The sequence below is a fragment of the Phyllobates terribilis genome, unplaced genomic scaffold (genome assembly GCF_046119375.1).
Source record: "Phyllobates terribilis strain yellow unplaced genomic scaffold, ASM4611937v1 Scaffold_11__3_contigs__length_659146591, whole genome shotgun sequence".
NCBI lineage: Eukaryota > Metazoa > Chordata > Amphibia > Anura > Dendrobatidae > Phyllobates > Phyllobates terribilis.
In genome coordinates this window covers 584,254,661-584,276,820 of record NW_027362771.1, presented here as the reverse complement: position 1 = coordinate 584,276,820, position 22,160 = coordinate 584,254,661, and the positions used below count along the sequence as shown (strand labels likewise).

The following is a 22,160-nucleotide window of genomic DNA, read 5'->3' as shown; positions in this document are numbered from 1 at the left end:
CTTACCAGAAGAGCGGGAGCCGTTATATGTGTATAATTTCCCCCGGGATCAATAAAGTATATTGTATCATATAGGGGAACTAACTCCATATAATGTCTATGTGTGGCACCCTGCTGTTCACAGGTACCACAGGACCCAAAAGGGTACATGGATGGACTTCTCCACAAGAGGCCCTCGCTACAAACAGACACCTCCACCCTTCCACCTTATACCACCAGAGGGAGCCCTGTTAGGGATATATATATGGAGGGTGGAGCCAGGCAGTTCAGTCAGAGTTGTTCAGAGAGTGTGCGGCCACTGAGAGCAGTGAAGACGCAGCACGTCTGCTGCTGTATTGAGGGCCCCGAGTGTGGCCGGAGGCAAAGAGGAGAGAGGCGTTGAGGGGGCAGAGGAACATCATAGGCTCACCCCAAGACACGAACCGGACACCGGGTCCGTGCCTACAGGGTCCTTTATACCCAGTAGGGATCACCGGCATACCAGGAGGACTACAAGTCCCTGGTCGACCTGAAGCTAAACCCTTGACAGGACTAGGAACCACGAAGGCCCCGGCGTCCAGGGATAGTGGTTGCCAGAAAAAGGTCCTACTACCAAGCGACAGGTGAAGGAACAGCACGACACAGAAGCTAGGCCCAGTTGCAGGCTGGCCAGGAGCTTAGAGAGAGGGAGATACGGACCAGGAGGTCTTATACCCTCTCATTGGGGAGAAGTCCTGAAGTGCCCCCTTCCTACTGAGTACCCTGGACCGTACCTGACATCCGCACCAGTAAAGGTACTGAAGCGAATCCCCTGTCTCTGTCAGTTACTCCTGCTGCGCCATCTGTCCGCACTGCAAGCCCCAGCATCACCATCATCTGCACCTACACTGCCCCGGGGGCCCGCTCCGCCTGTGGGGAGCAAAAACATCCCAGCTGCCATCCCATCACCCTCCGGAGGTCTGCAGCAGCGCTGGTACCCATTACCGGAAACCACAGGTGGCGTCACGAGACAAACTGTACACTAAAACCCCTTTTTAAAGAGAGACCCCAGAGTATGGGCCCAGGAGCCGACTGCCGTGACCTCCTAAACAAGGTAAAAGGCCCGGGTACCGAGTCCCCTATGTTCCCCCTGGGTGACACATATGGATGTAGAACGTGAGGTCAGACAATCCCCTGTAGTGTAATGAGGAGGGGGCACATACTTTTCTGTTTACAGTGAGGAGATCGTCAGCTCTGTATCTGGGTGTGCTCTGCTGTGTTGTATAACCTCTGGTTACATAACTGGTCTATGGGGCAGAACATCCTGTCCTGGGCGTCCTCTATGTATTATCAGCGGCACTAATGCCCCCGTGCATTGGCTGCCAGCTCCCCCTCCCCGCTGATCTGGTACATGCTGGGCGTTGCCCCCTCCGGGCTTTTTATACTTGGCCCCCTGCCAGCTGGACGGGAATCTGACCCAGTTTGCTCTGACCTATATATGCACAGAGGCTGGCACGTCTTATTTATAACGAAGAGGAAATGTACCGAGTGCCCGGGGCGCCCGCTGTGGACAAACACGTACAATGGGGGAGGGGAACACGGGCATAGGGCACAATTATTTTTCCTTACTTAAATGCATGTATTTTAAGTTAAAAAAAAAATCACTTTTGCATTTGGGTTCCATTAAGATTTTTGCACCATTCTCCTTCTGCAGCCTCTGTGTTGCACCGTCTATTGCTGTGAGATAACTGAGAATCAGTCAGTGAGCTCGCTCTGACGGTTTGAGGAGGAATTGGTAACTTTTACATCTTTTTCTGAGCTCCTCTTATACTGATTTATGACCACATCAAAGTTTCATCTGCTGAGACATAAAGAGCCTGTAAAAGCCAAACGGTGCAACATTTTTTAATGTCACAAAAAATTTTTTTTCTATACATGATTTTATATTATTTATTATTTTTGTTTGTTTTCAAATATTTTTATTGATTTATATTATAGTAAGGAAAGGTAAGGTAAGAATGGGGTAACATAGGAGAAAGAAATGTTTTTAGCCCCAAATCCATGCATTTAAGTAAAAAACTAAAAATAAAAAAATATATAAAAATTGTTCCCTGGGGTGGAAAACCTCTTTGAAGTCACTTTTCCTTATGGCGGCGTTTCTGTAATGTCAGATTTATCAGAGCTTTTTGGTGCAAAAATAGGAAGCGCCAAAATTTTACATATGGTTGTGTAGTGCTTAGTGCTAATATCTCTGGGGGTCTGGAGTAGTAAAGCAGTCCCTGATATCTCCGGTGGTCTAGGGTAATAATGAGGTTAATATTTATAGTCATTCTTCATCATCAATGATTGATATTTGTTGATATCGAATATCCCTGGTGGTCCAGTGGTGGCAGCTTTACTCCACTCCATCCGGCATTGTGCTTGGTGATGTACGGCTGCATGCAGTAATGCGATCAGCGATCACAGGTGTTACTTTCTCAGGATTTCTCACTCCTGATGTGGAAGTGATGGCGCCCTATTATCCCTTAGAGGGTATTTGTTTTCTGGCACTCAGTGACACAGGACCGTCACAGGGGCGCCGTCCATCACCCGACTGGTATCATGCACATATTATTTCGTTGCCTCGCCGGATTTTTCTGCGCCTGACGGCAGATGGGGCAGAAGGTAAGAATGCAGTACAAACCCCCTCATGGCTTAACAGCTGCGATGCTCTAATATACAGGAATTATTGGCAAGTGTAAATTATATGGAATGTGTCCTTCATCCTACTGTAAACTGCACATGTTGAATACCCTGAGCACCTAGTGATTTACATTCAGAATAGTCGGAATAGTGAGTGCAGCTCTGGAGTATAATAAAGGATGTAACTCAGGATCAGTAATGTAATGTATGTACACAGTGACTGCACCAGCAGAATAGTGAGTGCAGCTCTGGAGTATAATAAAGGATGTAACTCAGGATCAGTAATGTAATGTATGTACACAGTGACTGCACCAGCAGAATAGTGAGTGCAGCTCTGGAGTATAATACAGGATATAACTCAGGATCAGTACAGGATCAGTAATGTAATGTATGTACACAGTGACTGCACCAGCAGAATAGTGAGTGCAGCTCTGGAGTATAATACAGGATGTAACTCAGGATCAGTACAGGATCAGTAATGTAATGTATGTACACAGTGACTCCACCAGCAGAATAGTGAGTGCAGCTCTGGAGTATAATACAGGATATAACTCAGGATCAGTACAGGATCAGTAATGTAATGTATGTACACAATGACTGCACCAGCAGAATAGTGAGTGCAGCTCTGGAGTATAATACAGGATGTAACTCAGGATCAGTACAGGATCAGTAATGTAATGTATGTACACAGTGACTGCACCAGCAGAATAGTGAGTGCTGCTCTGGAGTATAATACAGGATGTAACTCAGGATCAGTAATGTAATGTATGTACACAGTGACTGCACCAGTAGAATAGTGAGTGCAGCTCTGGAGTATAATACAGGATGTAACTCAGGATCAGTACAGGATCAGTAATGTAATGTATGTACACAGTGACTGCACCAGCAGAATAGTGAGTGCAGCTCTGGAGTATAATACAGGATGTAACTCAGGATCAGTACAGGATCAGTAATGTAATGTATGTACACAGTGACTGCACCAGCAGAATAGTGAGTGCAGCTCTGGAGTATAATACAGGATGTAACTCAGGATCAGTAATGTAATGTATGTACACAGTGACTCCACCAGCAGAATAATGAGTGCAGCTCTGGAGTATAATACAGGATGTAACTCAGGATCAGTACAGGATCAGTAATGTAATGTATGTACACAGTGACTGCACCAGCAGAATAGTGATTGCAGCTCTGCAGTATAATACAGGATGTAACTCAGGATCAGTACAGGATTAGTAATGTAATGTATGTACACAGTGACTCCACCAGTAGAATAGTGAGTGCAGCTCTGGAGTATAATACAGGATGTAACTCAGGATCAGTACAGGATCAGTAATGTAATGTATGTACACAGTGACTGCACCAGTAGAATAGTGAGTGCAGCTCTGGAGTATAATACAGGATGTAACTCAGGATCAGTACAGGATCAGTAATGTAATGTATGTACACAGTGACTGCACCAGCAGAATAGTGAGTGCAGCTCTGGAGTATAATACAGGATGTAACTCAGGATCAGTAATGTAATGTATGTACACAGTGACTGCACCAGCAGAATAGTGAGTGCAGCTCTGGAGTATAATACAGGATGTAACTCAGGATCAGTAATGTAATGTATGTACACAGTGACTGCACCAGTAGAATAGTGAGTGCAGCTCTGGAGTATAATACAGGATGTAACTCAGGATCAGTAATGTAATGTATGTACACAGTGACTGCACCAGCAGAATAGTGAGTGCAGCTCTGGAGTATAATACAGGATGTAACTCAGGATCAGTACAGGATCAGTAATGTAATGTATGTACACATTGACACCACCAGCAGAATAGTGAGTGCAGCTCTGGAGTATAATACAGGATGTAACTCAGGATCAGTAATGTAATGTATGTACACAGTGACTGCACCAGCAGAATAGTGAGTGCAGCTCTGGAGTATAATTCAGGATGTAACTCAGGATCAGTACAGGATAAGTAATGTAATGTATGTACACATTGACTCCACCAGCAGAATAGTGAGTGCAGCTCTGGAGTATAATACAGGATGTAACTCAGGATCAGTAATGTAATGTATGTACACTGTGACTGCACCAACAGAATAGTGAGTGCAGCTCTGGAGTATAATACAGCATGTAACTCAGGATCAGTAATGTAATGTATGTACACAGTGACTACACCAGCAGAATAGTGAGTGCTGCTCTGGAGTATAATACAGGTTGTAACTCAGGATCAGTAATGTAATATATGTACACAGTGACTGCACCAGCAGAATAATGAGTGCAGCTCTGGAGTATAATACAGGATGTAACTCAGGATCAGTACAGGATCAGTAATGTAATGTATGTACACAGTGACTGCACCAGCAGAATAGTGATTGCAGCTCTGCAGTATAATACAGGATGTAACTCAGGATCAGTACAGGATTAGTAATGTAATGTATGTACACAGTGACTCCACCAGCAGAATAGTGAGTGCAGCTCTGGAGTATAATACAGGATGTAACTCAGGATCAGTACAGGATCAGCAATGTAATGTATGTACACAGTGACTCCACCAGCAGAATAGTGAGTGCAGCTCTGGAGTATAATACAGGATGTAATTCAGGATCAGTACAGGATCAGTAATGTAATGTATGTACACAGTGACTGCACCAGTAGAATAGTGAGTGCAGCTCTGGAGTATAATACAGGATGTAACTCAGGATCAGTACAGGATCAGTAATGTAATGTATGTACACAGTGACTGCACCAGCAGAATAGTGAGTGCAGCTCTGGAGTATAATACAGGATGTAACTCACGATCAGTAATGTAATGTATGTACACAGTGACTGCACCAGCAGAATAGTGAGTGCAGCTCTGGAGTATAATACAGGATGTAACTCAGGATCAGTAATGTAATGTATGTACACAGTGACTGCACCAGTAGAATAGTGAGTGCAGCTCTGGAGTATAATACAGGATGTAACTCAGGATCAGTAATGTAATGTATGTACACAGTGACTGCACCAGCAGAATAGTGAGTGCAGCTCTGGAGTATAATACAGGATGTAACTCAGGATCAGTAATGTAATGTATGTACACAGTGACTGCACCAGCAGAATAGTGAGTGCAGCTCTGGAGTATAATACAGGATGTAACTCAGGATCAGTAATGTAATGTATGTACACAGTGACTGCACCAGTAGAATAGTGAGTGCAGCTCTGGAGTATAATACAGGATGTAACTCAGGATCAGTAATGTAATGTATGTACACATTGACACCACCAGCAGAATAGTGAGTGCAGCTCTGGAGTATAATACAGGATGTAACTCAGGATCAGTAATGTAATGTATGTACACAGTGACTGCACCAGCAGAATAGTGAGTGCAGCTCTGGAGTATAATACAGGATGTAACTCAGGATCAGTACAGGATCAGTAATGTAATGTATGTACACATTGACACCACCAGCAGAATAGTGAGTGCAGCTCTGGAGTATAATACAGGATGTAACTCAGGATCAGTAATGTAATGTATGTACACAGTGACTGCACCAGCAGAATAGTGAGTGCAGCTCTGGAGTATAATACAGGATGTAACTCAGGATCAGTACAGGATAAGTAATGTAATGTATGTACACATTGACTCCACCAGCAGAATAGTGAGTGCAGCTCTGGAGTATAATACAGGATGTAACTCAGGATCAGTACAGGATCAGTAATGTAATGTATGTACACAGTGACTCCACCAGCAGAATAGTGAGTGCAGCTCTGCAGTATAATACAGGATGTAACTCAGGATCAGTAATGTAATGTATGTACACATTGACTCCACCAGCAGAATAGTGAGTACAGCTCTGGAGTATAATACAGGATGTAACTCAGGATCAGTAAGGATCAGTAAGACCTGTCATCTGCCTTTGACACAGTGGACCATTCCCTCTTACTACAGACTCTCTCATCTCTCGGCATCACAGACTTGGCCCTATCCTGGATCTCCTCATACCTAACAGACCGGACATTCAGTGTCTCCCACTCACACACCACCTCCTCATCTCTCCCCCTATCTGTTGGTGTCCCCCAAGGTTCAGTTCTAGGACCCCTGCTCTTCTCCATCTACACCTTCGGCCTGGGACAGCTCATAGAGTCTCATGGCTTTCATTATCACCCCTATGCTGATGACACACAGATCTACCTCTCTGGACCGGAAATCTCCTCCCTACTAACCAAAATCCCACAATGTCTGTCCGCCATCTCATCCTTCTTCTCTGCTAGATTTCTAAAACTTAACATGGATAAAACAGAATTCATCATCTTTTCACCCTCTCATTCATATCCCCCATCTGACCTATCTATTAACGTCAATGGCTGCCCACTCTCCCAGTCCCACAAGCTCGCTGCCTTGGGGTAACCCTGGACTCTGAACTCTCCTTCAAATCACATATCCAAGCCCCTTCCACGTCCTGCCGACTCCAACTCAAAAATATCTCCCGGATCCGCACATTCCTCAACCATGAATCTGCAAAAACACTAGTGCACGCCCTCATCATCTCCCGCCTCGACTACTGCAACCTCCTGCTCTGTGGCCTCCCTTCCAACACTCTCACACCCCTCCAATCCATCCTAAACTCTGCTGCCCGACTAATCCACCTGTCCCCCCGCTATTCCCGGCCTCTTCTCTCTGTCTATCCCTTCACTGGCTCCCCATTACCCAGAGACTCCAGTTCAAAACCCTAACCATGACATACAAAGCCATCCACAACCTGTCTCCTCCATACATCTGTGACCTAGTCTCCCGATACATACCCGCACGCAACCTCCGATCCTCACAAGATCTCCTTCTCTACTCCCCTCTTATCTCCTCCTCCCACAATCGCATACAAGATTTCTCTCGTGCATCCCCCCTACGCTGGAACTCTGTACCCCAACATATCAGGCTCTCGTCGACCGTGGAAACCTTCAAAAGGAGCCTGAAGACCCACCTCTTCCGACAAGCCTACAACCTGCAGTAACCACCGCTCCACCATACTGCTGCACGACCAACTCTACCCTCACCTACTGTATCCTCACCCATCCCCTGTAGACTGTGAGCCCTCGGGGGCAGGGTCCTCGCTCCTCCTGTACCAGTCGCCGTCACATTGTGTTCAAGATTATTGTAACTGTTCTTGTATGTATACCCCTTTCACATGTAAAGCGCCATGGGATAAATGGCGCTATAATAATAAATAATAATAATAATACTAATAATGTAATGTATGTACACAGTGACTGCACCAACAGAATAGTGAGTGCAGCTCTGGCGTATAATACAGGATGTAACTCAGGATCAGTAATGTAATGTATGTACACAGTGACTGCACCAGCAGAATAGTGAGTGCAGCTCTGGAGTATAATACAGGATGTAACTCAGGATCAGTACAGGATAAGTAATGTAAGTAATGTAATGTATGTACACAGTGACTGCACCAGCAGAATAGTGAGTGCAGCTCTGCAGTATAATACAGGATGTAACTCAGGATCAGTACAGGATCAGTAATGTAATGTATTTACACAGTGACTGCACCAGCAGAATAGTGACTGCATCTCTGGAGTATAATACAGGCTGTAACTCAGGATCAGTACAGGATTAGTAGTGTAATGTATGTACACAGTGACTGCTCCAGCAGAATAGTGAGTGCAGCTCTGGGGTATAATACAGGATATAACTCAGGATCAGTACAGGATCAGTAATGTAATGTATTTACACAGTGACTGCACCAGCAGAATAGTGAGTGCAGCTCTGGGGTATAATACAGGATATAACTCAGGATCAGTACAGGATCAGTAATGTAATGTATTTACACAGTGACTGCACCAGCAGAATAGTGACTGCATCTCTGGAGTATAATACAGGCTGTAACTCAGGATCAGTACAGGATCAGTAATGTAATGTATTTACACAGTGACTGCACCAGCAGAATAGTGACTGCATCTCTGGAGTATAATACAGGCTGTAACTCAGGATCAGTACAGGATCAGTAATGTAATGTATTTACACAGTGACTGCACCAGCAGAATAGTGACTGCATCTCTGGAGTATAATACAGGCTGTAACTCAGGATCAGTACAGGATTAGTAGTGTAATGTGTGTACACAGTGACTCCACCTGCAGAATAGTGAGTGCAGCTCTGGGGTATAATACAGGATATAACTCAGGATCAGTACAGGATCAGTAATGTAATGTATGTACACAGTGACTGCACCAGCAGAATAGTGAGTGCAGCTCTGGAGTATAATACAGGATGTAACTCAGGATCAGTAATGTAATGTATGTACACAGTGACTCCACCAGCAGAATAGTGAGTGCAGCTCTGGAGTATAATACAGGTTGTAACTCAGGATCAGTAATGTAATGTATGTACACAGTGACTGCACCAGCAGAATAGTGAGTGCAGCTCTGGAGTATAATACAGGATGTAACTCAGGATCAGTACAGGATCAGTAATGTAACATAGTAACATAGTAACATAGTTTGTAAAGCCGAATAAAGACTTGCGTCCATCAAGTTCGACATGTTAGTTCTGTAATTGCTAAAGTTGATCCAGAGGAGGGCAAAAATCCCAAATGATTTAGCCAATCTTCACCTGAGGAAAAATTCCCTCCCGACTCTGAAACCAGCAGTCAGAATAAATCCCTGTATCAACCTACTATTTTATTTTATTTTTAAGTATACGCTGAAATCTGCCTGGTATCTAGAAATGCATCCAGTCCCCGCTTGAACTGGTTTAGTGAATCCGACATTACCGTCTCCTCACTCAGTGAATTCCATATTCTCACTGCTCTTACCGTAAAGAACCCCTTCCTATGCTGGTGCTGAAACCTTTTCTCTTCCAGTCTTAGTGAGTGCCCTCTTGTTACCGTAATATCCCTCCTTTTGAACAAATCCCTGGCAAGGTCTCTATACTGTCCCCTAACATATTTGTACACATTTATTATGTCCCCCCTCAACCTTCTCTTTTCCATGCTGAATAGTCCTAGTTTTGACAACCTCTCTGGATATTGCAGTCCCTCCATTCCCTTTATTAATTTTGTTGCCCTCCTTTGTACCTTTTCAAGCTCATTTATATCCTTTCTATATATTGGGGCCCATAACTGAGCACAGTATTCCAAGTGTGGTCTGACCAGTGCTTTGTACAGTGGAAGAACAATGTTCTCATCCTTTGCAGCTATACCTCTTCTGATACATCCCATTACCCTGTTTGCCCTTACAGCAGCGGCCTGACTTTGGGCACTCCAATTTAGTTTGCTATCAATCAAGATGCCCAAGTCCTTCTCCATCTCTGAATTCCCCAATGATTTCCCATTCAGTGAGTACTGGTGACTTCCATTTTTCCTTCCCATATGTATGACCTTACATTTCTCCTCGTTAAACCTCATTTGCCATTTAATGCTCCACCTTCCCAGCTTATCCAAATCCCTCTGTAGGTCTGCACTGTCCTCTTTTGTATTAATTGTTTTACATAACTTTGTGTCATCTGCAAATATTGATATTTTACTATTTATCCCATTGACTATGTCGTTAATAAAGATATTAAATAACATTGGGCCTAGTACAGACCCCTGTGGTACCCCACTAGTGACGCTTACCCAATCTGAGTATATTCCATTTATAACCACCCTCTGCCTTCTATCCTTTAGCCAGTTAGCTACCCACTTGCAGACATTTTCCCCCAGCCCCATCATTTTGTATACCAACCTATTATGTGGCACGCTATCGAACGCTTTTGAGAAGTCGAGATACACGACATCCACTGGTTCCCCCTGATCTACTCGAGAGCTAACCTCCTCGTAGAAGTCAATCAGGTTTGTTTGGCAGGAGCGATTCCTCATGAATCCATGTTGGTTCGGGGTTAAAAGATTATTAGCATCAAGATGCTCCGTAATTGCCTCTTTAATGAAGCCTTCAAAAATTTTGCCCACAAACGGACGTCAGACTCACCGGCCGATAGTTTCCGGCGTCACTTTTCGCTCCCTTTTTGAATATTGGCACTACATTCGCCTGTCGCCAATCAAGTGGCACAGACCCAGTCTCAACAGAGTCCTTAAATATAAGATATAACGGTCTGTCTATCACATTACTTAGTTCCCTTAGTACCCGTGGGTGTATGCCATCAGGTCCTGGTGATTTGTTTATTTTAATGTTACTGAGGCGTTTCTGTACCCCAGCTTGGGTTAGATTTGTCATACTTAGTGGAGGATTAAGCTTGTCACTTCTCATTTCGCCTGTTAGTTCGATTTCCTTTGTGAAAGTTGTCGAAAAAAATTTATTTAATAGATTAGCTTTATCCTCATCTTTCTCTATGATTTTGCCTTCCTCACTTTTTATCGGTCCAATATTATCCGATTTAATCCTTTTACTATTTATATACGTAAAGAACAGTTTGGGATTTGATCTACTTTCCCTAGCAATACATCTCTCTGTTTCCTCCTTCGCTATTTTTATTTGTTTTCTACAGGTTCTCGTTTTTTCCTTGTAACACATTAGTGCCTCCTTACTGTTTTCCTGTTTTAATCTCTTGAATGCCTCTTTTTTGCTATTTAACGCCCCTTTTACGTTCTTGTTCAACCATATTGGTTTCCTCTTATTTCTGGCCCTTTTATTCCCATACGGTATATACCTCTCGCACTGAGTATTCAGAATTCTTTTGAAGGTTTCCGATTTACTATTCGTATTCCTTTGATTAAGAACTTTGTCCCAGTCAATAAGTTGAAGGTTTTCTTTCAGCTGATCAAACTTCGCCCTCCTAAAGTTTAATGTTTTTGTTGTTCCCTTATTGATAACCCTACTGAAGGGCATTTTGAAGTCGATAATATACATGTAATGTATGTACACAGTGACTGCACCAGCAGAATAGTGAGTGCAGCTCTGGAGTATAATACAGGATGTAACTCAGGATCAGTAATGTAATGTATATACACAGTGACTCCACCAGCAGAATAGTGAGTGCAGCTCTGGAGTATAATACAGGATATAACTCAGGATCAGTAATGTAATGTATGTACACAGTGACTGCACCAGCAGAATAGTGAGTGCAGCTCTGGAGTATAATACAGGATGTAACTCAGGATCAGTAATGTAATGTATGTACACAGTGACTCCACCAGCAGAATAGTGAGTGCAGCTCTGGAGTATAATACAGGATGTAACTCAGGATCAGAAATGTAATGTATGTACACAGTGACTGCACCAACAGAATAGTGAGTGCAGCTCTGGAGTATAATACAGGATATAACTCAGGATCAGTACAGGATCAGTAATGTAATGTATGTACACAGTGACTGCACCAGCAGAATAGTGAGTGCAGCTCTGGAGTATAATACAGGATGTAACTCAGGATCAATAATGTAATGTATGTACACAGTGACTGCACCAGCAGAATAGTGAGTGCAGCTCTGGAGTATAATACAGGATGTAACTCAGGATCAGTACAGGATCAGTAATGTAAGTAATGTAATGTATGTACACAGTGACCGCACCAGCAGAATAGTGAGTGCAGCTCTGGAGTATAATACAGGATATAACTCAGGATCAGTACAGGATCAATAATGTAATGTATGTACACAGTGACTGCACCAGCAGAATAGTGAGTGCAGCTCTGGAGTATAATACAGGATGTAACTCAGGATCAGTACAGGATCAGTAATGTAATGTATGTACACAGTGACTGCACCAGCAGAATAGTGAGTGCAGCTCTGGAGTATAACACAGGATGTAACTCAGGATCAGTACAGGATCAGTAATATAATGTGTGTACACAGTGACTCCACCAGCAGAATAGTGAGTGCAGCTCTGGAGTATAATACAGGATATAACTCAGGATCAGTACAGGATCAATAATGTAATGTATGTACACAGTGACCGCACCAGCAGAATAGTGAGTGCAGCTCTGGAGTATAATACAGGATATAACTCAGGATCAGTACAGGATCAATAATGTAATGTATGTACACAGTGACTGCACCAGCAGAATAGTGAGTGCAGCTCTGGAGTATAATACAGGATGTAACTCAGGATCAGTACAGGATCAGTAATGTAATGTATGTACACAGTGACTGCACCAGCAGAATAGTGAGTGCAGCTCTGGAGTATAACACAGGATGTAACTCAGGATCAGTACAGGATCAGTAATATAATGTGTGTACACAGTGACTCCACCAGCAGAATAGTGAGTGCAGCTCTGGAGTATAATACAGGATATAACTCAGGATCAGTACAGGATCAATAATGTAATGTATGTACACAGTGACCGCACCAGCAGAATAGTGAGTGCAGCTCTGGAGTATAATACAGGATATAACTCAGGATCAGTACAGGATCAATAATGTAATGTATGTACACAGTGACTGCACCAGCAGAATAGTGAGTGCAGCTCTGGAGTATAATACAGGATGTAACTCAGGATCAGTACAGGATCAGTAATGTAATGTATGTACACAGTGACTGCACCAGCAGAATAGTGAGTGCAGCTCTGGAGTATAACACAGGATGTAACTCAGGATCAGTACAGGATCAGTAATATAATGTGTGTACACAGTGACTGCACCAGTAGACTAGTGAGCGCAGCTCTGGAGTATAACACAGGATCAGTGCAGTGATACTTACCGTGTTGTGGATGACATCTCTATGTAGACTGCATATGAGGATGCACCGCAGGTTGTATTACTGACTGTATCGGGTAGTCGGGTGTACTGGGTACATGGACACTGCGGCCTTCTCTCCTCATCACACATGTAGCAGTCACCATTATGCATTGATTACACTGTAGACTGTAGATTTTATACACAGTTTTATACTCTTTTATTAGTCTACTCACATTACATATATACAACATAGCTCTCAGCTCCGTCTACCCTCATCGTACAGCAGTGGCACAGGTGCCGTAGTCCCAGGCGTGGCACCTATGGGTAAACATTTCTAGGAATAGTAGTACCCACGTATTTGGCTTCAGTCATTAAACAGTAAAATGCTGCAGTTAGTTCTCCTCGCCCTGCCCCTTGTCCGCCCTCCATCCCTCTTGTCCGTGTGACCTACTTTTCAGTCTCAGTTTATGTGGTAATTTCACGGCCGCTGCCACATCCTGGTAGGTCGGGTATTCCAAGGAGCAGGAATTAGATGCCCCTTCTTCACTGCAACTGTCCTCACTGTGGTATCCCGAATGGAGAGACTTGGGCGACCTTGGCACCCCCGTGCCCTCAGCCACCGTATTCATCAGCTGCTGGTATTGAGTCTGCAAACTGTCTGCATGAACAAATATAGAGGAGCGTAGTGGTGGGGGGCTACCATCTCTGACCAGGTGCTTCAGGGGGCTCAGATCTGTGAGCTCTGGACTTGCCATATGCCTGCTTTGAGGGTCCACTGTGAGCCCACCCACTCTGTAGAGAATCACACCACTGCGTGGCACCGATAATCTCGAAGAGGGGTTGCTGTCCACCGGGCACATGTTGGTAAAGTCATTTTCCATTGCCCTCCTGTCTCCATAAGATAGTGGCACCGGACTGTCTCTAGAGGACTGATCCGAAAGGTCTGATAGTGACCCACGGGGGGAATAGCTGTCGTTTGCTGCTCCCCCTCCACTGTCTGCCTCCGAGGAGTCAGAATTCATTCCCAAGTAGGAAGAAGTGAAGGAAGAGGTATCAGAGGTACACAGAAGAGACCCAGCATCTCCACTTTTACACCCTCCAAGTCCATGCCCGGCGTCCAGAAAGGAGGCTGCTTCTATAAGTCCATAGCGGAGCTTTAGCTGGAGAAGTTCGCTCCTGAGTCGCCCATTTTCTTCGTCCAGAGCTGCCACCCTTCCTTCCAGGACCAGGTCGTGAAAACGCCTCTTCTCACGGGACCTCTTGGCAGCTTCATTGTTCTTCCTCCTTTTTTCCCAGTAACTGGCATCTTTCTTTTCATCGGAGATGAACTCCCGTTTACGACGCCCGCTTCCAGGGCCCATTTGGTTGCCACTGGCTCTGCCCCTGGGATGCTGCTCATCGTCCATGGAAGAGAAGTTGGAGAGAGGAGATTCCATGTCAAGCCGACTTCTTCTCGATGTGTCAACCTCAAGAAGACTTGTAGCAGTCGTCGCTGTAAGGTCGGGTTATGAAGACGCTCAGGTTGAACGTTGGATCTTGAGATGATGGATGGAAGTAGGTATCACTTGGTCGGCCTCGGCATGCAGTTTGGGCATCTTAGGTGCACTGTGCTCAGAGCCGTGATGCTCGAAGGATCCTCTGCGTCTCGCGTCTCTGCCCGGTAGTAATTCTGTTTCCCTGTTTGCCAGGTTTTGCTCTTCTGGACACGCCTAAAGAAAAAAAAAAAAAAAACTTAGGAAAGTGATGTGATGGCGCCCCTCCCTCCACGTCCTTACATAATTTGACCCTGCTGGGTTGGCATGCAATGGGCTCACGTTTGCCCTGGTTTACTTCATATGGTAATGATAGCGGTGACTTTGTGTTTTGTAATCTGCGCTGTTATTACATAGAATTATTTATATACATAGGTGTAACCTGGAATTATCAAATCCAGGTGACTAAGCCGCGGGTACACATGTGGGCGAATTTTTCACATGGACCGTCGTCTACATGGAAAAAATGAGCAGGGCCACCCAACTTAACGATAAGGGCACAATCACCAGGAGAACTATCCTAGCAGCCCTCTCTATCTTAAGACCCTGGGCAAAGCAAAGTGCCAAGTTGGCATCTCAATGGCAATGCAGAAGCAAACTTGGTTCCTTCTTGATGAAGATTGCCGGTGGACCACTACCACCAGTGTCAGACTGAAGAACATTGGGCCCACCAGAGGATTTAATTCTGAGGGCCCACCTTTCTTCCCCACTCAAGCGCCCCATAGCAGCTGCAAGGTTTGCACTATGAACTCTCCTGAAGGAGAAGCCAGGGCCCTCCGGAGGATTCTCCGGTTCTCTTGTGGGCCAGTCCAACCCTGACTGCCACTGATCCCAAATATGCCATAACTTTATAAGACAGAGAAAGATAAGCTCTGCTAGATGTGTATGTTACCTGTCTGTGCCCCCCAGGACACCCTGGCATCCTCCATCCACATATGTGTGTCAGTGTGTTAGTATGCGCACACACCCTGCTTCCTCCACCCTCCCCTTCTCCTCCAGTCCACGTGCCTAATCTCGCTGCCATGTGATCTGCCAGCGCGAGGCACGGAAACTAGGTCAGGATTTCATAAACAAACCTGAGGGCGCTGAGCCAGAGACTAATGCCCAGCTCTGCCAACCACCCGTTCAATGCCAGACACCGAGAGCAGCTCAGCAATCCTCCCTGCCAGGACACCAGTGCCACGCCGTTCCAAACACTCGACACATTCATTCACTACTACTACCCTTCACTCCATGCACCCGTTCCCTGCCAGCCTGTGGTGTACCACCATTCTCTGCCAATACCCTGATGTGCCAACACCTGTGCCAGCTGGACTCCTAGTACCCTGCGATGCCAGTCACCCTTCTCCGATCAGAATCCTTGTGCCAGCCTTCTAATGCCAGGCAACTTCTGCCACGCAATGAATATAGTGGTACTGTGCTGCAGTAAGTGCATGACAGAGCCGTATACACAATCATTATATGTATAGTATCTCTTCCCCTGGTTGGTTCTAGACCCTAGTCATGGTATCTATCCATACCCTACATATATGGCACAGTACCACTTTTCCGATCTTGTTTGTGACTGTGGTTTTGGTATTTATCCTTAACTACAAATATCTCACAGTGCCACTTCTCATGTCCTGTATGTCATTTCTAGTAGGTGACCCCATTGGAAGCGACTAATATGTATATCTCACAGTACCACTTCTTCTTTCTTAGTTTGCACCTCATATCATGTAATTGTGCTACAGTACCACTTCTCATGCCCTGTACATCCTTCCCAGTGTCTGATTACAGTATCACCATCCTCACCATTCATACTGTCTGATCCTCTGCACAGTATCACCATCCTCACCATTCCTGGTGTCTGACCCACCACACAGTATCACCGTTCTCACCATTCCTGGAATCTGATCCATCACACAGTATCACTGTCCTCACCATTCATAGTGTCTGATCCTCTGCACAGTATCACCATCCTCACCATTCCTGGTGTCTGACCCACCACACAGTATCACCGTTCTCACCATTCCTGGAATCTGATCCATCACACAGTATCACTGTCCTCACAATTCATGGTGTCTGATCCTCTGCACAGTATCACCATCCTCACCATTCCTGGTGTCTGACCCACCACACAGTATCACCGTTCTCACCATTCCTGGAATCTGATCCATCACACAGTATCACTGTCCTCACCATTCATGGTATCTGATCCCTCACACAGTATCACCATCCTCACCATTCTTGGTATCTGATCCCTCACACAGTATCACCGTCCTCACCATTTCTAGTATCTGATCCCCTACACAGTATCACTGTCCTCACCATTCCTAGTGTCTGATCCCCTACACAGTATCACTGTCCTCACCATTCCTGGTATCTGATCCCTCAAACAGTATCACCATCCTCACCATTCATGGTATCTGATCCCTCACACGGTATCACAGTCCTCACCATTCCTGGTATCTCATCCCTCACACAGTATCACCGTCCTCACCATTCCTGGTATCTGATCCCTCACACAGTATCACCATCCTCACCATTCATGGTATCTGATCCCTCACACAGTATCACCATCCTCACCATTCTTGGTATCTGATCCCTCACACAGTATCACCGTCCTCACCATTTCTAGTATCTGATCCCCTACACAGTATCACTGTCCTCACCATTCCTAGTGTCTGATCCCCTGCACAGTATCACTGTCCTCACCATTCCTGGTGTCTGACCCACCACACAGTATCACCGTCCTCACCATTCCTGGTGTCTGACTCACCGCACAGTATCACCGTCCTCACCATTCCTGGTATCTGATCCCTCACACAGTATCACAGTCCTCACCATTCCTGGTGTCTGATCCCATGCACAGTATCACTGTCCTCACCATTCCTGGTGTCTGACCCACCGCACAGTATCACCGTCCTCACCATTCCGGTGTCTGACCCACCACACAGTATCACCGTCCTCACATTTCCTGGTATCTGATCCCTCACACAGTATCACCGTCCTCACCATTCCTGGTATGTGATCCCTCACACAGTATCACCGTCCTCACCATTCCTGGTATCTGATCCCTCACACAGTATCACCGTCCTCACCATTCCTAGTGTCTGATCCCCTGCACAGTATCACCATCCTCACCATTCATGGTATCTGATCCCTCACACAGTATCACTGTCCTCACCATTCCTGGTGTCTGATCCCCTGCACAGTATCACTGTCCTCACCATTCCTGGTATCTGTCCTCCGCACAGTATCACCGTCCTCACCATTCCTAGTGTCTGATCCCCTGCACAGTATCACCGTCCTCACCATTCCTAGTGTCTGATCCCCTGCACAGTATCACCATCCTCACCATTCCTGGTGTCTGACCCTCCGCACAGTATCACTGTCCTCACCATTCCTGGTGTCTGACCCCCCGCACAGTATCACCGTCCTCACCATTCCTAGTGTCTGATCCCCTGCACAGTATCCCTGTCCTCACCATTCCTGGTGTCTGACCCTCCGCACAGTATCACCGTCCTCACCATTCCTAGTGTCTGATCCCCTGCACAGTATCACCGTCCTCACCATTCCTGGTGTCTGACCCTCCGCACAGTATCACCGTCCTCACCATTCCTGGTGTCTGACCCTCCGCACAGTATCACCGTCCTCACCATTCCTAGTGTCTGATCCCCTGCACAGTATCACCGTCCTCACCATTCCTAGTGTCTGATCCCCTGCACAGTATTACCGTCCACACCATTCCTAGTGTTTGATCCCCTGCACAGTATCACCGTCCTCACCATTCCTGGTGTCTGACCCTCCGCACAGTATCACCATCCTCACCATTCCTGGTGTCTGACCCTCCGCACAGTATCACTGTCCTCACCATTCCTGGTGTCTGACCTTCCGCACAGTATCACTGTCCTCACTGTTATTATGCTGGGGTGAACATGAATGAGATGTTACATATGTCCCGGCTTTTGGGAATGAAAATACGGCCTAATTGCCGCTTATCTCTGTGGCATGTAGCTGCCGCTCTCCGGTATTACCGGGTTTTGTAACCCGGTTTGATGGGATCCGGGAATGGGAGGTGAAGGGAATTTTGTCAGAGGGGTGGGGAAAGAAGATCAGGAATCAGCGGGCACGTGGCGCCTAATTCCACATGAATAGTTGTCCCTGTAAGTCATGCATTCAGGAAGTGTCGGGAGCCTTATTATTGCTATTCCCAGCAGGGTGAAACCTGATGAGCATGTAGCAGAGCTGAACTTGTCACCGTTTCTTGTATGAATGTTGAGAACGCCCTGTATTAGTGCGGATGATGTAGTAGATTTACCTGCAGTCCTATGTAAGAACACAAAAGTGACAAACTCAGTTCTGCTGCACCTACCTATCTTTAGGTCTCATATATAAAATACGGATTTTTCACTTTTTTTTCTGGAGCAACAGGATTAAAGGAAGTCTCACTATTCTCTACACTTTGTCATATGTAGCAGAGCTCAGTTTGTCACTTATTCCGGTTTGTCTTATCCATCAAACACCGTAGAGTTGTGTTTGCCATCTGGTGCAGTTCTTAGGACTGTAGGGCAACTGGTGTGGAGTCGTTTTGCTTTTTTTTTACATAGGACTGCAGGGAGATTTTTCATATTATCAGGAAGCAAACAGGAGGCAACTGAAGAAAGTTACATGGCAGACTCAGCTCTGCTACATCCGTAGTCTTCTCCCACATAGATACAGGTGTGAACGTCGGCTCTTCCAAAGCTACAGCTCCTAGTTTACTCAGGGTGGGAGTTGTAGTCTTGCAAGAGTTGGAGAGCTACAGGTTGGCAGATGACTGGCACATGCCCTATGTACCTCTCTATACTGTGCCCAGAAGTGATGCCCATCCCTCGTACCCGCTTGCTATGTATATAACTAGCATACCTCCGTCTATGAATATACTTTCCCTACTTGGCATCACTAATAAGGTAACGCCCGCTTCTAAAGTAGGGCACAGCTCCAGCACTTCTAATACCCAACTGGCACTTATCCTATTTATGCCCAGCTCGTGTACACAATGCCCACATATCACATACAGATGGTGCCCACCTGTCGCACAGATGGAAGGCGCCTGGCACACATCTGTTGCAAGATGTAAGCGACGTTTCCAAAGAAAGGTAGCAGAGCCGAACGGGTCATGTTTGCACAACTTGGTATCTCACATAAGAGAGCTCTGTGACAAAGTCAGCTCTGCTGCACCTGACAAACTCAGCTGTGTTCCACGTTTTGGTACAATTGGCACGCATCTCGTCGTTGGTGCACGTCCCGTACTTCAGTGTTTCATACGTGGTCCCGTACACACTATAGCCCACGTAAGAGTGTAATGCGACAAACTCAGCTCTGCTGCACCTGACAAACTCAGCTCTGCTCCACGCCTTGGTACAACTGACACGCACCTTGCAGTTAGTGCACGCCCCGTACAGAGGTGTTTGGGATATGGCCCCGTACACGCTTAGGATAGACTGGGTATATGGGGTAGGGTGGCATCGCTTACCTGCCAGCTGGGTGTTGGCGGTGTGTGCTGCCCGGGTGTCTCCTGTGCCAGTGACACCGCCTGTGCTGTCTCTTGTTGTTTTCTGAGCCTCTATCTCCTCCTCCCGTGTGTGCTCTAGTTTCCTGGCATCTCTCCTCTGTCTCTCTCAGAAAATGTGTGTCAGTGGGTCAGACATTGCATAACCGAGCGTCACCATCTGTGTGTCTGACGGGGGGCTGAGGAGGAGGAGTAGGAGAGAAACCAGGCCACAGGAAGGAGGGATACCACCGTAAAAATAGACTGCTGTCCGCCAGGGATCACTTAATCCGCGGAGCTTACACTCTAATAACCAGACGGAGACTTGGGAAAGCTGGGTGATAACCAACATGGCCGCCATTGTTACCTAGCGACAAGTCCAGTTATACAATAATCATGTCAGACCTAGTGACACATCCACATGTAACCAGCCAGATGTAACATTCAGGAGGCCGGAAAAGCTGAGTGACGGGATATAGTGAGCAACCAAGTTATATGTCTCCCGGTTCTGACCATTTTTAACTTGCCATAAATGCGTGATTTTTCATATCTGGTATAAATGCCGCTGTTCTCCTGAATCCGACGTTGCTTTTCTTGTGTTCCTGCTCCTCTCAGTTCCTAAGATATGACCCCCTTTTCCCTGTATATAAATCTAGTCTTGTTATCCAAGTGGGTGTGGTTCTCTGGGGGAGTCAGAAGGACCACACCCACTTAGCTAACAAGATTAGATTTATGTGTAGGGAAGAGAGGGTCATATATCAGGAACGGAGAGGCGCAGGAACACAAGAAAAACAGCGCCGGATTCAGGAGAACAGCGGCATTTACACCAGGTATAAAAATTACATATTTATACAAAGTGAGAGGCCCCCTTTAAATGCTAATAAAGGTTGTAGAAAAGCTGGGTGATAATTCCTGTAGGATATGTGATAGTTGCCTTCATCTGTGGCAAAAACTGTCGCCCTGGGCCTGTATTTATACCTTGACCAGTGGAAAGTGACTTGTTACTGCCCCCTCTTGGCATCAACCATCCTGGCATTCAAGCTAAACCAAATATTCTTTTTTTTTTTTTCCTTAATTTTTTGCTCTCCATTTTCCAAGAACCATAACTTTTTTTTTTTCATCCACATAGCCCGAAGAGGGCTTATTTTTTGCGTCTCGAGATGCAATTTTAAATGATGCCATTCACTTTACCATATAATGTACTGAAAACTGGAAACAAAAATTATTTCTGTTGTGGAATTGAGAGAAAAAAAAAATTCCTCCACTGTTTTTTGGGTTTCGTTTCGATGACGTTCATTGAACTGGTGACGTTTTTTTTTAGGCCTGAAAAACAGCAATTCTGGCTTTTTTTTTACGTTGTTCACCGGATAAATATTTTTTTTTATTTTCAGGTTTGTTTTTTTTACTTGAAATTAAAGGGGTTGATTTTAATTCTTGTGTTTTTTTTGTCAATTTCAAAATGTATTATTATTATTTCTTTTTTTTACTTTTTTCTAAATTTTTTTTTAGTTATTTATTTGTCCCCCCTGGGGTATTGAAGCTGCCATTACTTGATTATAGGCACCATTGCTGTAAATTGAATATGACGCACTCGCCACCCCATGCTACAACATCCGACGTGTGGCGACCATGTATACGTGGGTGTATATCATATATTAGGGAGGGGGTTATACAGAGACTATTGTCCACAGGATGCCCCGGCCACTGAGCTTGCAATCGCCTCAATGCAGATTTAATGCAATCAATTTGGTTCTTCAATTTCTTAACCATTTAGAGACCAGGAACTCAGCACATTCTGCAGCGACTAGTCCAATGTTACACCATAAAAAACCTGGAAGTCTGAACTGAAACTTCAATTGATGTGCATGCAAAATGTAAATGCATGTTCA

General features: G+C 45.4%; 1 protein-coding gene across 2 annotated transcripts; it reads right to left on the bottom strand.

The window, feature by feature from the left end:
- Positions 1-13,417: 13,417 nt before the first annotated feature.
- On the bottom strand, positions 13,418-20,422 carry LOC141167008 (uncharacterized). Of its 2 annotated transcripts, none has more exons than XM_073654293.1 (2): positions 20,257-20,422; positions 13,418-14,933 (listed from the first exon to the last, which is right to left on the bottom strand). In XM_073654293.1, the coding sequence occupies exon 2, from the start codon at positions 14,658-14,660 to the stop codon at positions 13,617-13,619; it is 1,044 nt and encodes a 347-aa protein (XP_073510394.1). In that variant the 5' UTR covers positions 14,661-14,933; positions 20,257-20,422; the 3' UTR covers positions 13,418-13,616. The 2 variants fall into 2 exon arrangements, with proteins under 2 accessions (XP_073510394.1, XP_073510395.1); XM_073654294.1 differs by lacking the exon at positions 20,257-20,422 and adding an exon at positions 15,649-15,741.
- Positions 20,423-22,160: the final 1,738 nt, after the last annotated feature.

What these genes read in the sequence shown, in the direction of transcription:
- LOC141167008 (XM_073654293.1), bottom strand. Translation starts at nt 14,660, where the DNA reads ATGGAATCTCCTCTCTCCAACTTCTCTTCCATGGACGATGAGCAGCAT.